The sequence below is a fragment of the Grus americana genome, chromosome 1 (genome assembly GCF_028858705.1).
Source record: "Grus americana isolate bGruAme1 chromosome 1, bGruAme1.mat, whole genome shotgun sequence".
NCBI lineage: Eukaryota > Metazoa > Chordata > Aves > Gruiformes > Gruidae > Grus > Grus americana.
Genome location: NC_072852.1, coordinates 218348521 through 218365344, shown reverse-complemented (window position 1 = coordinate 218365344; position 16824 = coordinate 218348521). Strand labels below are relative to the sequence as shown.

At 44.4% G+C, this 16824-nt stretch overlaps 1 protein-coding gene across 2 annotated transcripts in view; it reads right to left on the bottom strand.

Annotated features, from left to right (window-relative positions):
• Positions 1–2838: 2838 nt before the first annotated feature.
• The window catches only part of PGM2L1 (phosphoglucomutase 2 like 1), a 53315-nt gene continuing 39329 nt past the window's right edge, over positions 2839–16824 (bottom strand). The window contains exons 11-16 of one of the 2 annotated variants that reach the window (XM_054836534.1): positions 16450–16630; positions 14797–14890; positions 13954–14083; positions 12415–12604; positions 11671–11855; positions 2839–7363 (exon numbers count right to left, since the gene is read on the bottom strand). In XM_054836534.1, coding sequence (XP_054692509.1) covers positions 7261–7363; positions 11671–11855; positions 12415–12604; positions 13954–14083; positions 14797–14890; positions 16450–16630 — 883 coding nt within the window. In that variant the 3' untranslated portion in view covers positions 2839–7260. The remainder of the gene's footprint in view (positions 7364–11670; positions 11856–12414; positions 12605–13953; positions 14084–14796; positions 14891–16449; positions 16631–16824) is intronic. The other variant, XM_054836543.1, reaches the window with a different exon arrangement.

The following is a 16824-nucleotide window of genomic DNA, read 5'->3' as shown; positions in this document are numbered from 1 at the left end:
TCACACTCCTCAGCTTCAGAGGATGCATCCTCAGCTTAGATGGACACAATACCAGTTCCCTCCCTCCACTCCTTCCCCCTCCTGCAGTTTTACACCAGTGTGACTGACCCCAGCCCTTGGCCCAGGCCTGGATGACACTGCCACGTCACAGCTGCTCACAGCTCCATTCCTTCCCCATCGTGGTACAATTTGCACAAACCATCCTGCTTCAAAGCAAGCCGCTGAGAAGGACCTTTCTGTGATGGCTTTTTAGGGGAGGTTTCCATGTTCCTCATGAAGAAGAACCCAAATCATCTCTAATGTGCAAGTGGAGAACCTGCGCCCCAAAGCCATGGGGATGCTGCTGTGCATGGGCACGATGAGCTGGTGCTTGGGGAACGTGAGCTGAATTGGGCTGTACCACTGGGCTTTTGGGTGGTGTTTCGCTCTTGCTCTGTGCCTCAGTTTCCGTTTTGGGGAGCAGCACAGTTGAGGGCCTCCCCTCAACCCCAGGGACTGGGCTTTGGGGGTTGCTGGCCCCACTCTGACCCCAAACCCTTTGAAGGGACTTCAGGTGCTCCAGTGTGCTCCATATAGTGCTGTGTACACATAGAAATCACTCGTTAGCTTTCCCCCATAACGTGATGGGAGGAAGTAACCCTCATCGCTTCGTGCTGCCCTGACACGGAGGACACCAGCCCACAGCCTCCACCAGCACCCGGGCCACCAGCCGTGTCCTCCTGGGGCGAGATGGATCCAACCAGCAGGACAAAACCACGAGACACGGGCTCCAGACACACCTCACAAGCCCCCAGGGGCTGAGCCCAAGAGACAGACTATGCAGGCTGGGCTTGGCATATTGGTAATTAATTTAGTTAGTAAATTAACATTTAGATTGACCAGACCAGAACGTGAAGCCAGGTACTGCTGTCTGCCAGGACTCACCAGCCTCCCGCAACCGCGGCTGCTCCCAGGCTGATGTCCCTGGGCCCCAGCAGCACGGATGAACCCCAGAGCCTCCACGCGATGCTCCGGTCCCCCAAACCGCTCAGACGCACCCCGGAGGTGGCTGTGCCGTGCTGGTCCTGGAAGAGATGTCCCTCTTCAGCAGGGATAAGGGCAGCAGATCCTGCCCCCAGGGTCCTCCCCTCCCTGCTGAAGCACACCCCGCTGCTCTGCGCCCCAACCCCAAACCCCGGGGGTGCCCAGCCCGTCCCGTGGTTGTCCCCACACCGTGAGAGGGGTGCAGCGGGCCAGCTGCAGCACCCACCGGGGCTCCAGCCCTCTGCACGGGTTCGTGGTGACATCCAGCGCCGGTTCCTGCAATTACAGACCGGCGGAGCCCGCAGAGGCTCAGCCATCGCTGTGACCTGCTGGGGTCCTGTCCCTGCCGTGACCGCGGGTGATACCACTGCCCCCCTCACCCCCAGCCCAAACCAAGCCCCCCACCTCCACACCCTTCTACTATTTTGTCATTTAACAACCAGTCTGAAGCCTTCAGGGGTACAGTTAAGGCTCTGCCTGGAAAGCACCATCCATCACGCCGTCAGCGCGGCACGGGGGATAACTCAGATAATTCTGGTGAGCTGGCAGGAGGAGAGGGGTTCCGATACGGAGCAGGGGGGCTCTTCAGCCTTGGCAAGGAGAAAATAAAAAATATAAAAAACCCCACCGCAACGGTTCAGAGCCCCCCCCAGGATGAAACCTGCAGCCATCACTGAAGGAATGCAGAACCCTCCTAGACACACTGCTGTGCCCCCAGGAAGAACCATCTTATATCAACCTTGACCATGTTTTAAAGTGGCTTAAGATATTAAAGCCAAGCTGGGGTGAAATCAGCTCTTGTCTCCGAGTTTAACAGTGAGCACAAGAACCACATAAAATCCCCAGCACAGGGTGATCTCCTGAGGACGGAGGGACCAGCAAAGGGGTGGTCCCTCTCCCTCACCACCCTTCCTGTGGAGCTGAAACCTTTCATTTGGACAAGTGCCACCCTGGGTCAGACCTGCTGCTCTAGCCCCGCTCTCACCTGCGGTGCCCACCCCAGCTCACCTCGACAGCAGCTGCTCCTCTGCCCCGGTCCCCTTCTCCCCATCACAGCTCACAAACAGACCCTCTCGCTCCCCTCACCTGCTCCCTTCTAGGCTGTTGCTTTTCCTGAAGCAACCTCGCCCCCGAAACACCAGCCTCTCCTGCGTTACGGCCCCAAGCATCCACCTAAACCTGCTGAAGGGAATACCTGTGGTGAACTCGCACCTTTCCTGTGGCACAGTCCCCTTTACATCGTATGTTTTCTTTTTTTCACGAGGATGAAGCCAACCTCTATGCCACACTAGCTAAAAAATGCCAAGCATGGCGTCCCTTGAGGGGGGAGCTGTAGACATGGGACACTTCCTTCTTCCAATTCCTGCCTGCCCAAAAGGGAAATGATTTATTTATGTACGTGTCACCTGCCAGACCCACTCTCCCCTGTTTTGGGTAGCTGCTCTCTGCACTAATTCACCCGCCCAGGCTGGCAGGTCACTCCCCAGCTTGGTCCCTGACCTTGGCTCTGCGGTGGCATCAGTGGTGACTTCAGGTCACAACCAGCCCGTCAGTCCCTGGTGCTCTGCCCCAGGACACCTTCAGGGCCAAGTCCCTTGGAAACAGCATCACAGTTTGACGGGATAGGTGTCATTCGGTGTCATCAGAAGGACGAGCCTTCGTACAGCTTCTTCAGAAAACGCTCTAGTTCTTGGGGCTTTAGGGATCTGAGTGGCACACGGTCAATATTCCTCCTGCACCGAGTCAGGAACATTTATCCACCAGCTCCATTTTTGGAGCAAAAGTGTTTGACTAAAGACCAAAGAAACATGAAGGTTTGCTACTACGAAGAGAATATTTTATTACTTATAACACTTCATTCAGCTAAATCCACATAGCAATACCCACAGAAATACTTCAGAAAAGTGCAAATTCTCACTCTGTATTTGTAATATGCCCTAGTTTTACAGAACAGACACTGGGTAAACAAGAGTACAGATCCAGAACTCCCCAGGATTCTAGACAAGGAGAACGATGCAACTTCAGATACTTCAATCACCTCGTACAAAGCTACTCTTGGGCACGTAAAGGGCCGGGGAGGATGGAAAATGTGCTGTGCACCAGGAATTTGGTATCAGGATGGACTCTGATCATCCAAGCATCACCATGCAAAGAGCCCTCCTCTCTTACTTGGGGAGAGAAGAGGGCAAAAGGGGGGGGGGGGAAGACAAAATGAAGACAATAATAGTTTTAAAATTAAAGAGAAGATCCAAGTGCTTTCTAAAGCTTTTGGAAGTGCTTTCTAAAGCAGACCACGCGTTCTGCCCTGCCGCAAATGACAGAAACCATCATTCCCTCCCCTGTGGCTCTCCCTCAGTACTCAGTTTCACACAAACACACTCCCTTTAATAAAACAGAAACTGAAATCCCTAGCACTTCAGGAGCCAAAGAGGGGACACAAAGTGCTACCTGAGTACTGCTAAATCAGGGAATAACGCCATAAATTTCAACATGCCGGTATCCTCCAAGCAAAGACACAGTAACAGCTTGAGATCAGTCAAGAACTGCCCAGGGTAGGCAAAGGAGCCCCAGGCAGTGTGTATGGCATGTTGTAAGTCAGCTCAACCTCTGAAACAGAAACGCATACAAATTTAATTCTTAATTTAGTCTGTGGATGACACACATAAGTATTTCCTCTCCTTAAAAGAAAGAGCTGAGTATTTAAAATTAAGGAAATTAGGAGACATACTCAGGCAAGATCCCAGTTCTCCCGCAGCCCAAGGGAAACCTGGCTTCTTTGAGCTGTGTCCTGCTGGGGATGGCAGTGAAGGGAAGTGCAGGCGAAGCAGAACCAGCTCACCACCTGAACAGGACACCGTGCCGATGGCAAACACAAACCAAGGGCTACACTACTGTGGGCTACAGCTAGAGCTGTACTTGGAGCTTCCAGGCAAACTCTCCCATGTTACACACGCTCCCCTCCTCTTCCACCAAGCGTTCCATGATTCACTCGTGCTGCCGCAGGAATCATCTTTTAGAGGTGCAGAAGGAGACACGTGAATAGCACTTGAAGCTAGTTCAACCACAGACTGGATGCTACATCACAACTAGAATAAAAAAAAAATCTGCTACAAACTCTGTATCATAGACATTCAACGTTGCCTGGCAAGTCTCCGGTACTTACAAAGGTCCTATCCTAGGCCTATGGCAACTTTATCTCAGCAAGACAGAGATTAAGCCTGTCACATCAAAAAGGGAAAGACAAAAACTAGCCCTCCTAATTTTATCAAATGCTAAAACCAAATCATTGGCTGTGTGATTACAGTCTAAGCCAACGACTTGCTGTAGGCCAACCTTTAAAACGGTGTATTTTAACTGGAAGCGCCTAGTAAACAACATCCACAGCGTACTTTGATCTATTATCTGCTTCCTACTCAAGTTTGAAAAGCCTTTGTTCTTATCTGAAAAGTAGTAAAGAACAGCTGACGACTGAAAGAAGGTTGTGCACAAGCCCCAATAAACTCTATCATGATCTATAACCAAGTTACAGGGCAATGAAATAAGAGAATTACAGTCCTTCACAGTAACAGAAGTAAGGGAAGCAAGATCAGAGGGAGGAAATAGAGTTCCACAAATGGAACAGTATAAATATATCAAACAGTTCAAATACAGTAGGAAAACAACAGTAGCAGCAGCTTAAAAACAGCAATAGTTATTATACCCTTAAAATACATTCAACACATTGTGCCTGTTGCTGTCATTCCAAAAGCACAACTACGTCTCTAACTTACTGCTCAAATCTATTGACGAGAAGAATCCCAGACACTTAACTCCCTGTATTTGTTTGTTTTTTGTTGGTTTTTTTTTGTTTTTTTTTTGGTTGAAGATACTTAGACTATGAACAGTTACTGACTTCTAAGAATGCTGATTTGAAAACAATCACAATTTTCTTCCATACTGCATTTATAACACTTGCCTACTGATATAAAGCAGATCTCTGGGAAATTGTGTATTCCTGCTCTTTGGAGGAGCACAAACATAATTCACAAGACGTAAATCCTACCGCTAACTGGTACAATACACACAGCTGACCTCATCTCACACACTATGCTTTTTACAGTGTTTACCTTTGTTCAAAATTATGTTCCAAGTCACTTCTCTTCTGAACTACTAGTAGGCTACTTAAAAATCAAAATCCAAAACACCTAAAGCTTTAATCTGCTGCCAATGGAACAAACGGCAAGAACCTCCTTCAAATTCGGTGCAGTTGAGATCCAGATCTGCACCTTTTTGTGAAAACTGAAGGCAAAGCAGCAGCCAGAAATGCCTTCACACCTTCTGAGACCTACTCAATAACATGAGTATGCTTTAAGCATAAATGCTTTCACCCATTTTCCTCGCCACATCAGTCAAATGCACAAAAAAAAAAAAAAGGTTTTTTTGGCATTAGATACATTTCACTCATTCTGCAATTGAGTTGGAAATATTTTCTCTTAAAATAAAAAATAAATAAATATTGGTAGCAAATAAGAATTTGCAACACAGACCTTCTGCAGTACATGTACATTCATATACAGCAAAATACTTATCCACAGTTATAGTGCAAAGCTTCTGTCAGCATGAAATACCCGATACCCACACAGACACAGAAACCTTGGTGCTCTTTAAAGCCATCTAGATGCAGCACATACAAAACCACTCTGCGCAATCCTCTGGCATCAAGCTGTAAGGGTATAATAAGATGGAGGACAAATTTAAAGCTTTAACAATAGTGGCAAACCAACAGCTTTAAGTTAAGTGCATCTTGGGTTCTTGCTCATGTAACCTTCAATACAGAGGTTAAATGTTCAGATTTATCTATTTCTTCTATCTAATTATTGTAAAGTGATAGCGGGGAGATGTCAGAACATCACTGACTTAATTCTGAAGGCTTATATTAGCAATTTAGTAGCACACATTAACAAGTATTATCCTCAGTTAATCAATATGCAGTCTTTCTTGAAGTGTTGTTTCAGTTAAAGGATCTTCCACAGTTTTTCTGTACTAAAACATGGCTTTTATTTTCTCAAATCCTAGATATCTACATGAGAATTTCTGTATCGGTCTATTTTTTGGAAGTCAAATCACTTTCTGCTCAAGCAAAGGGAGGAAACACATAATGGGAAGCTGTTGAAAAATTGTCCTAAAGGTAAAGAATAATAGTATTTGCAAACAACTATTCTAACAAATTAGTTTACAAGATGTGCCAAAAAAATTAATAATGATTTAGTAACCAAAAAAGAATAATCAAGGATGTCAGTGTCTCACCTCTACTTTCTTCCCTTTTTTTTTTTTTTTTTTTTAAATACACAGGCAGTATGAATTCAAGCCAAAACCAAAAGAGTTCCTATCTGGAAGTTTCATATAGAGTTACTGAATTTCTGAAACCTTTATTAAAAAAAAACCAAACCAAACCCAAAAACTTAAGCCCCTTCAGAGATGCAGGACAAGAAAACATTTACAAATCCTACAGTAGTTAGAATGGGCAATTTAACCAAGGAATGAACAAGTTTCTAATCATCGAAAACCCAGACTGCAAGTGGGACCGGACATGTTGCCACTATTGTTTCACTGTCAAGTTAATATTTGAAGATACACCCAGGAAAGATACAACGCACTAAGAGCACCTTTAACAACAGAAGGATACTTAAGTAGCTGAAAAATGTCATATTGAACAACTTGCCTCAACAAGAAATGCTAAGCACTTGAACTCTACTTCAACGGTTTTGGAAATTAAGACCTGTAGCAATGACACCTACATTCACGCACAACAGCTAGGAAGAAGCAAGATTTTTTTGTCAGTTTGGAGCGATCTCTTCCTTCAAACGCTATGGACTACCAAATTTTAAAACTTTTTCACATAAAAGGTATTTGGTACCTGAAATTAGCTTAAGACAAGATCTACTGGCTAAGATCAGCTGCCTTAAACCTACAAGGGTAGTCCATCTGCATTGGTGCAGATTAATTAGTCTTTTGGTCAAAAGGACAGAAAATTATAATAATAAATTCCACCCTTTTCTCTCACTTCCTCTCCTTATCCCAATTTTCTAGCCCAGACTTTGGTGAAAAGCCTGACAAAAGAATGCTTCTTCTTTATAGAATAAAAATGTAGCTGTTTAACACACATACACACACGCACACGTATTAAAGTGAGTTCTGTTCTTGGTTCCTTTGTTTCACATGACACGGTCACTTCTTTGAACACCAGTTACAGGAGATCTAAGCGGAGCGCCAGATCAGTCCATTCTTATCAGGTTCGAGAAAATTCTCAATCAAAGCTTCAATAAGCTGCTGAAGTTCTTCTTCCAGCACGGTTCTGTCACTAGAAAGAGAACAATACCATGTCAGAGGTTTGATAAACAGCAGGCATCTATTAAAAAAAGAAAAAAAAAGAAAAATCTGATGGTGATGGACTAGCTCTTATGTTTCCTACCACTATCAAGGTGTAGAGACTCTGACCTGCTTGCTTTAACAAGGTATTTTTGGCAGGGACTGTTGCATTATTAAATTAAATTTAATTAAAGAAAAAATAATCGCCACTAGAGGGCTCTAGGCTAGCAGAGAGAACACGAGAACTAATGACTGCAAAACCAATGCAAGACTGGACAGACACAGACTGTAAATGGATTAAAAAGTAAGAATGAGCTACTAATCGAACAGGTAGATACCCTATATTCTTCTCTACGCAGCCCGCCTAGGGTACCTGGTTCTATTTTGACTCAAGTGCAATTTTGGAGGATTGAGTAAAAAAAAGGTCATGGCTCACAAGAGGACACGGTAACGTACTGATCCTTTCCCTATTTAAATGCCCAGACATTCCTTTGAGTAGAAAAATAACATCCACATGCACAAACTCTAATGCATTGCAACACGCCTTTAAATATGCATAATCCCTCTCCTGGCCCAGAAGTCTCACTGGAGGAAGAGGAACTCAGTCTGTTTTTTAACAGAGAATAGGCAAAACAGGCTTATTTACATTTGCTTTGTTCTTTTGTGGAACTGGCAATCTATCATTGCCCTTCAGGTCACCACTTCCTTTTAAAGAAAATACCCAAAAATGCTGCAATAAAACTGACTTTCCTGATGCTCAGCTTTTAAGAATAATCAATGAACAGCAACTCAGAGAAACATTTGCAAAGCTTGCAGGGAGAGGACTGCCTTTTGAGGTTCCTACAGATCATTTCATGCCTTGAACCAGAGAAGCTTGAAAGCTTTTCAGTGCCACGTTCCAGACAATAATTGCCATTAACCATAGGTATTACTAAAATGAAAGGTCGATGTATTTTTCTGACTTACCAGAATGAACAGCAGCAGAAGCCCAAATGATGCAAAGCATCTCAGGTACTTTGTTTCTCTCCCCACTGCTCTTTCTCATCGGCCCTTCACTTGTGTTAAGATTAGGCTAAGAGCATACTTCTAGCCTTTATTTCTTTCTTGTAGGTGCAGCTTTTTGCCTCAACTGTATCTTACCTTTTCTTCAGCATTTACACCAAATGGTACCTTCCCACTCCCAGGTTCATGTTCCAACTGAAGTGAGAATTTCCATACCCGCGTAACAAAGAAGTGCTTTCATATACCAGACAATCAGAAAGCTCTCTGACCAAGTAATTACAAGTTTCTGGCAAGAGCTGCCATCCCAAAAACTGGGGTGTAGAACTCCTACCACTTCTCTGACCTGCTGTGACTCCATGCTCAATTCAAAGCAACTTAAAAACATAGCTCACAAGATGGGCTGTACTTGCGTTGTACACTTCAGGTAGCAATAAACCATGTTTTAAAGAATACTTCAGCAAACTTTAAACTAAAGTTGTCAGAGGAGGGGAACCTCAATCCATCCCACTCCTATCAGTTTGATGCCACTACCAGCAAGAGATGCCCAGAGGCAGGAGAAGTATCACAGGTCAGCAGAAAAGCACGTGGTGTGCAGCACAGAGGAATTCCAGTCGGTACGTCAACTTTGTTGGGGCCCATCTGAAACACCTCTAATCAAACACACAGCATGGGGAACAAACAAGAGGAGTTGGAGATGTGCACACACCTGCAGGGTGTGATCTCATTGGCAGCATGGAGATGTGGTGGGACCGCAGGGCATAAGCAATCCAGGAGGTTCCTGGAATGCATTGATGATAACTTCCTTCTGCAAGTGTGATGGAGAAGCCAACAAGGAGAGCTGCCATGCTGGACCTTGGTCTCACCAAAAAGGGGGGGCTGGTGGGGAATGTGAAGCTCAAGGGCAGCCTTGGATGCAGTGACCATGAAATGGTGGAGTTGAAGATCCTCAGGGCAGCAAAGAGGGTGCACAGCAAGCTCACTACTCTGGGCTTCGGGAGAGCAGACTATGGCCTCTCCAGGGACCTGCTTGGTAGATACCATGGGACAAAGCCCTGGAGGGAAGAGGGGCCCAAGACAGCTGGTTGGTATTCAAGGGTCACCTCCTCCAAGCTCAGGAGTGATGCATCCCAACAAAGAGGAAGTCAGGCAGAAACACCCAGAGGCCTGCATGGAGGAACAAGGAGCTCCTGGGCAAACTCAACCACAAAAAGGAAGCCTACGGAGGGTGGACGCAAGGGCAGAGTGGCCTGGGAGGAATACAGACAAACTGTCCGAGCAGCCGGGGATCAGGTTGGGAGAACTAAAGGCCTGATAGAATTAAATCTGGCCAGGAACGTCAAGAAAAGCAACAAAAAAAGCTTCTACAGGTACATCAGCGATAAAAGGAAGACGAGGGAAAATGTGGCCCCACTCTGGAATGAAACAGGAGACCTGGTAACCCAGGATATGGAGAAGGCTGAGGTACTCAACCACTTTTTTTGCCTCCAGGTCTTCACCAGTAAGGGCTCCAGCCCAGGTCACAGAAGGCAAAGGCAGGGACTGGGAGAATGAAGAATCACCCGCTGTTGGAGACCAGCGCTGTTTAACATCTTTGTCAGGGACATGGACAGCGGGATCGAGTGCACCCTCAGCAAGTTTTCCAATGACACCAAGCTGTGTGGTGGGTCAACATGCTGGAGGGAAGGGATGCCATCCAGAGGGACCTGGACAGGCTGGAGAGGTGGGCCCATGCAAAACACATGAAGTTCAACAAGGCCAAGGGCAAGGTCCTGTATGTAGGTCAGGCCAGTCCCAAGCACAACTCCAGGCTGGGCAGAGAATGGATGGAGAGCAGCCCTGAGGAGAAGGACTTGGGGGTGTGGGGGGACGAGAAGCTCAACATGACCCAGCAATGTGCGCTGGCAGCCCAGAAAGCCACCCGTGTCCTGGGCTGCGTGTCCAGCAGTGTGACCAGCAGGTCAAGGGAGGGGATTCTGCCCCTCTGCTCCGCTCTGGTGAGACCCCCCTGCAGTGCTGCGTCCAGCTCGGGGGTCCCCAGCACAAGAAGGACATGGAGCTGTTGGAGCGAGTCCAGAGGAGGCCACGGAGATGATGCGAGGGCTGGAGCACCTCTGCTGTGGAGACCTCAGGCTGAGAGAGTTGGGGTGGTTCAGCCTGGAGAAGAGAAGGCTGCGGGGAGACCTTAGAGCCCCTTCCAGTCCCTACAGGGGCTCCAGGAAAGCTGGAGAGGGGCTGGTGACAAGGGCAGGGAGTGACAGGCCAAGGGGAATGGCCTGAAGCTGCAGGAGGGGAGATGGAGATGGAGATGAGATGGAGATGGGATGTGAGGCAGAAATTCTTCCCTGTGAGGGTGCTGAGGCCCTGGCACAGGGTGCCCAGAGAAGCTGTGGCTGCCCCTGGCTCCCTGGCAGTGTTGAAGGCCAGGTTGGATGGGGCTTTGGGCAAGCTGGGCTAGTGGAGGGTGTCCCTGCCCATGGCAGGGGTGGCACTGGATGGGCTGGGAGGTCCCTGCCCACCCAAACCAGTCTGGGGTTCTGTGAACTGTGGAAAGCTGTCTAGGCGTGGGTCTGTGTATCCCCTCATGAATGCGTTTTAAAAGAAAGGCAATCTACCACTCACTATCGACTGACTGCCTAAACCTGACCAAAACATTCAGTTATAAAAATATGCTCACTCTGAATTCCTGCCAATATGTAGAAATAAATACCAAATCAGGGGCCCCTTTGTTTTTATTTTCAATTCACTGCTCCACAGAAATGTTGGGACACAGGTCTAAAAAACAAGGGGTACTCACACAGTTTAGGTTAGGAATCCCATTCAAGAGCCTGCTTCTCTCCATTAGCTAGACTGAGAACCTGGGTTCCTCATTCGTGCTACTGATTTCAGTGATGTAAAGATACCCTGTATTTTTTCCTCCCCTTTATACTGGAAGAAGCTCAATCCAGGTGACTGTCTAAAGGGGAGAGATTTCTAATTACTCTCCAGTAGCCCAGAACTGCACAGCAGATTCCCAAGTGTAACAGGAATCCACTTTGGTTTAAGAATACTTGCCAGCAGCAGCACAACTTCATCCCTTTTTAATAAGTGAATGAAGAATTGGGTTAATAAGTCTCCTACTGTAGCAGATGCTGAAAATTCAATTTTGTCTTATCCACTATGCAGAGGTAATCCCTTATGAGGGGGAAAGTGCATCACTTTGACAGTTTAACAGGCTGAACAGTCAGCTGAGGCTCAGGTCTGCAGGGAGGCAGCAGAGGAATCCCCCACCAGACAGGGAAGCGATGCCTGCATACTGACCTTTCAGCCCAAAGGCATCTTGCAGTGTGTGCATGGAGGTCTGCTACTGACCTCTGTTCGGGCAGCGCGCACATCTCTGCGTAGTACTTGATCTTTGGTTCTGTTCCACTTGTCCGAAGGGTGGCAACACAACCATTTTGAAATGTAAAAGTGATCATCTGGCTGCTTTTACTCACTGGCAGCACCTACAGAAACAACAATATTTTATTACAGAACACCCCAACTAACACAAAAGTGGGGGGTTTTGTTTGGTTTTGGTTTGTTGTTTTGTTGTTTTTTTTAAATACAACATTCAGCACATACAAAACTAAACCATGCTGAAATCCCCTGCAGTATATATCCACCAGCCAACATAACCGAGTGGAACAAGGCATTTCAGCCTGACAAGCCTATTGCCTAGATCAGACCCAGTATTTCAGGACAACAGGACTGCTTCTTATTCCCATTGGAATTCCAACATCTGGAAGCCCGTTGGACAGCTTAAGAGTTGCAGGAGCATTGAGCTCACTTCAACTAATAAAGTTCATTCGGTGTTATATCAAAATAGTCAACACAATAGCCAAGCCATTTCACATTTAAGCAGCTTTCTCCCCAGTAAATGTTGTTAAGCAGTCTTAATAGATGATGGTAATTATACTGCCAACTTAGCTGATACAGTAAGCTTTTCTGCATGGTTCTTTGTGTATTTAACTTTCAATCTCTTCAAAAACAGAACCTCTACTACAAAAATACTTTCTAACTTACCGATTTCTTATTTGGCTGGCTGCTATCATAGCCAGTGGTAATATCTCGTACATGTAATATATTGTAAATGCCACAAAATTTTGGATAAGACTGAGGGGCATCGAAGTTCCGAAGCTTCTCAAATATCCTTTTGATAGTAGGAGGATCATAGCACAAGAAATAGGAAGTCTTTGATATGTGATATCCATACCTACAAGCAGATTAGCATTTTCAGTTACAAGATTCAGAAGTTTTCTGCACATCTGGTACCTAAAGAAAGTGCCTGTTTGGAAAAGCAGTAACAGAAAAAGAATGCAGTTCTCACAGCTGTGGAAACATATTTATAGGCAAATGTTTGGACACTGAAGCAGATTTCACCGCATTACTCATATCATTTTAAGCTATTTTTAAATTCAAGCAAAGGTTTCAGTTCCAAAGAAATAAAAGCCAACCATTTGGCTAAGTGCAGCCTTGGTAGCCCTCAGGAAATTAATATGCAGTATCATTCTCACACTATCAAAAAATTGTCTGCTGTAGCCACACAAGCAGCCACAACAACAGATTATTTCAACAGCCTCTGAGGAAGGTGACTGATTATTTCATCCAAGTTAAAACTACTATCCCAAATCAGACCTAAAGCAAGCAATCACTAGGTGCAGCAACTGTGTTCACATGTTGAAATTTAAGTTGTTCTTCACTATATTCCACCTGCTCCTCATTCTACAGAGGCCCTTCTCTGCACCTTAAAAAAATGAAGTGTGACTGGAAGATGAATCCTTCCATTATCACTATCACTGACAGTTTTTCACTCCAGTTGTGCAGAAGTGTGCATATGACAGAGCAAACTCTTGAGTACCATAGTTAAATGCTGACCATCATTTGTGCTTCTTCGTTCCAAGTTTCTAATGGCCACAGCCTGTCTTTCTGCAGGGCCGGCAGGAAAAGGAATGGCATATACATTCGCTGTAACTGTGCTGCTAATCCCGTTAAAGCACAGGAAATTCTGCTGATGAGCTGGGCTTATCACAGTATGACTTTTAATTCCAACTTAAAAGTGTTCCTCATCTTATCGCCATGAATTGTGTCCATAGCTATTGAACACAGGCCATTGCTTTAATCTCTGTTCTATTACAGATCTCTGCCAGAACAGCATGTGATCTTCCAACAATCCCTAGACCACGTTTAAGTGAAAATATTAAGTGTTTAAAGACCGGCACACAGACCACAACTAAGATGTAGCTGCCCATCAGAAAATAAGAGGAGTAACATAGCATGACTCAAATTAACAGAGCAAAGTTTGCCCTGGTGGATCCATATGCAAAAATTCTACTCTTTCACAATTTATTGCAGGAACACGATAGAAAAGGGCCTCTGTAGTCCCTTGGGAGATAAAGTATTCAAGTGGGATCTGTAGTACTGAAGACCATAGTCCACCATAGCACCAGACAAAAACAACTTACAATGAGAAAACATGTAAGGAATGCATTAAAAAATATTTACTCGATTATTCCCAGCTCCAAAATAGTTAAGTAGAACCTACTAATGAAAAATGCAACTTACGTTTCATATATCTCAATGAGTTTCTGTGCTAGTGTTAGGTTCTTGCCCTCCAGATAGGTTGCCATTTCAGCTATGACCACAGCTGCACTTACGCCATCTTTATCTAACACTGATGTGCCACACATGAAGCCTAGAAATAAAAAAATTGATTGTGGAAAAATAAACCTGACATACTATTACACTGATTTACTTGAAGTTTTAAACTTTTTCCTGTAAAAGAAAATTGGCCAATATACATAAGCTGGTTTTCTACTGCATATGCATTCCCCCTTTTCTAAGGAATCTAATTTAATTGGGGGTTCTAGGGCTGGAAAGATACATGCTATAATCAATTAATTCCAGAGAACAGATGTTGTCAGTCTGAGTGGATTGCTCATAGTACAGTGCTAACTATAAAAATTTGCTTGTTTTGTGCAAGTGCATCAATACTGCAAAGAGTCTTGCCAGTGTGCCAGAACTTCCCAGTTCCATGTAGCCGTTAACATAAGCCCTCACAGAGAGGACCTGTGGGATATTAAACTGAGTAAGAACAGATTTGATGCTTCATCTCAGCTAAAAGGTCACAAACAACAGTAGTTTGGCTCTGGCATCTCAGGACTTTCAACCTGTATCAGAACAGTTTTGTTATCAGGAACCTGCACAAGCACAGTATCAGAATCAGAGATCCATTTATTATCATTTATTATGATGGTTGGCAAGTTGATTTGATGAGAGCAAAACACCAATACTAGTAACTACAAGAACAAAAGTACTCTTCTGTTTCATAACTAAGACCACTTATTTTTAATTGCATTTTCCCCACACACAGCTCTCAACATTTTCAAGTGATTTTAACGTACATACCAATAGATTCTTCGAATGCAAAGAGAACTTCTTTTCCATTATCTTGGAGATCTTTTACTCTACTTCCAATCCATTTAAAACCAGGGAGTGTTTCCTGAAACAGAAAAGAGAGTGCATTAAATACACATTTTCAATTTAGTTTCAAGTCAAAGAAGAAAGTGTAACAACTGTTCCCTTCACTTCCAGGATGTTTCAGACTCAAAGAAAGAAAGAAAGAAAGATGATGCAGTCTGAATTTTGGGGTCAATGGGAAAGACTGCTGCAGAGTCAAAACACTAAAGCTTAAGGACATTTTTCTGATTTTCTTGAAATAATTTCCCTGAATTTAAATCTAATTAATTGACAAACAGAACAGGGACAGTAAAGACAAACATTAGACAAGTCGTATCTTCGGTTTAGATTATGAATCTAAGGCAAAGAGTCACTGGATAGCATTTTACTAGTGAATATTCAACAAGGACATGGTTATCAAATCAAGGAGTAAGCATGCTTGTGAGACTGTGGCTCTCTCTGAGATCAGATAAGATCTCCCGTGGTGCTTATCAGATGAGACAGCAGTACAAAGTTATTCAAAAGGAAAAGTTACAGAACTATAAACAGCAATTCTGGGCAATGGGAGGGAAGAGCATTGCTTGTGGTCTTCAAATCATGCAAAAGCAGTCAAAAGCTTAGAAACAGTTCATCTTAGATTGAAGGAAGGTACAAAGAGGAGACCAAGGGGTTCTGTAAATTCCTAGGGTTTTTTGTTTTTCTAATCAAATGTTTTCTGGAAAGGGATACAAAACAAAAACCAGTATTTAGTGAGACAATGAAATTACCGACAAGGCAGTGGTATTCAACCTGATTAAACATATCTGGACAGTCAACTCAAAATGGTTTTCAGAGTTGCTTTCAATTTCAGTTTTTAATTCTTCATTGTTTGGCAAAATATTTTTTCCTATTGCACATGGATTTAATTAAGACATATATTAAACAAGACTTGGATCTTTGCATGTTTGTGCTAAGCTTTAGAGCACTTGCACCTCTTATGGCCAACATCCAACAGTCTCAGAAATCAGAGCAAGTACTTAATTGGAACGCAGGAACTAAACCAATAACCATCAGTCTGCAGGGGGCACCCCCCATTTTCTTTTTTAGCAAGTCCTTCATGAAACTACATTAAAGATCTGAACATATGAGTTTGTCTGTCACAATTTGAAGTAAAAACAAATCTAAAACCTACTAGTGATCTGGGCACCTGAAAGAACATTGTGTAACCTGGAAGTGTTTGCTACAAATCCATCAAAAAGCACTCCATTTTTGCAGTAAACACACAAAGCTGCACACACTTTCATTCTCTCACACAGAAGAAGTTATCTCTGGGAAAATAACCAAGACAAAGACATTATATGTAATTTAGGTTTTCATTAGCATCACCTGTTATGGCCTCCTCCTTGCAGCTTTGCATAAGTTGATCTCAGTCTGCATTCACTGTAATGTGTGTTGAGAAACACTGCAGATACTGAAATCAGGCTTAAAAACTCCCAGCCAAGAGACTGGAAGTCATCTGTCTATTTTTCATTTTGGAAAGTCATAAGGGCGGGGGCTAGATGGAGAACATGGCAATCAGATTTTACTCTGCCAAGAAGACATTATAAAAAAAACCACACTTACTTCAAAGTGAAATCCCTCTTTAAGTGCAATTGCCCTCAAAATCTTCGAGGAGACTGTGGTCGCTAACATGTAAACATTCTTCACATCAGCATCTTCGGAGCAGTTTTCCTTCCAGCAAGAAAACATCCACCACCCAAATAAAGCTGCTAGCTCATTGCCAGTGAACACCTTCCAGCAGCCACTGCAGACAGGACAGAAAATAGAAGAGCTCTTTCAAGTTTCCCAGGAGCATCCACTCAGGGGGAGATGTTTTCTGCAGTCATTGGAACAAGAGGAATCTGAGCACACCACCGACAAGCTGCTCTATACAAAGCCACCGTACTAACAGGACTCCACATTTATCACGTCTCAATGATTTACAAGCCCAGTGCATTC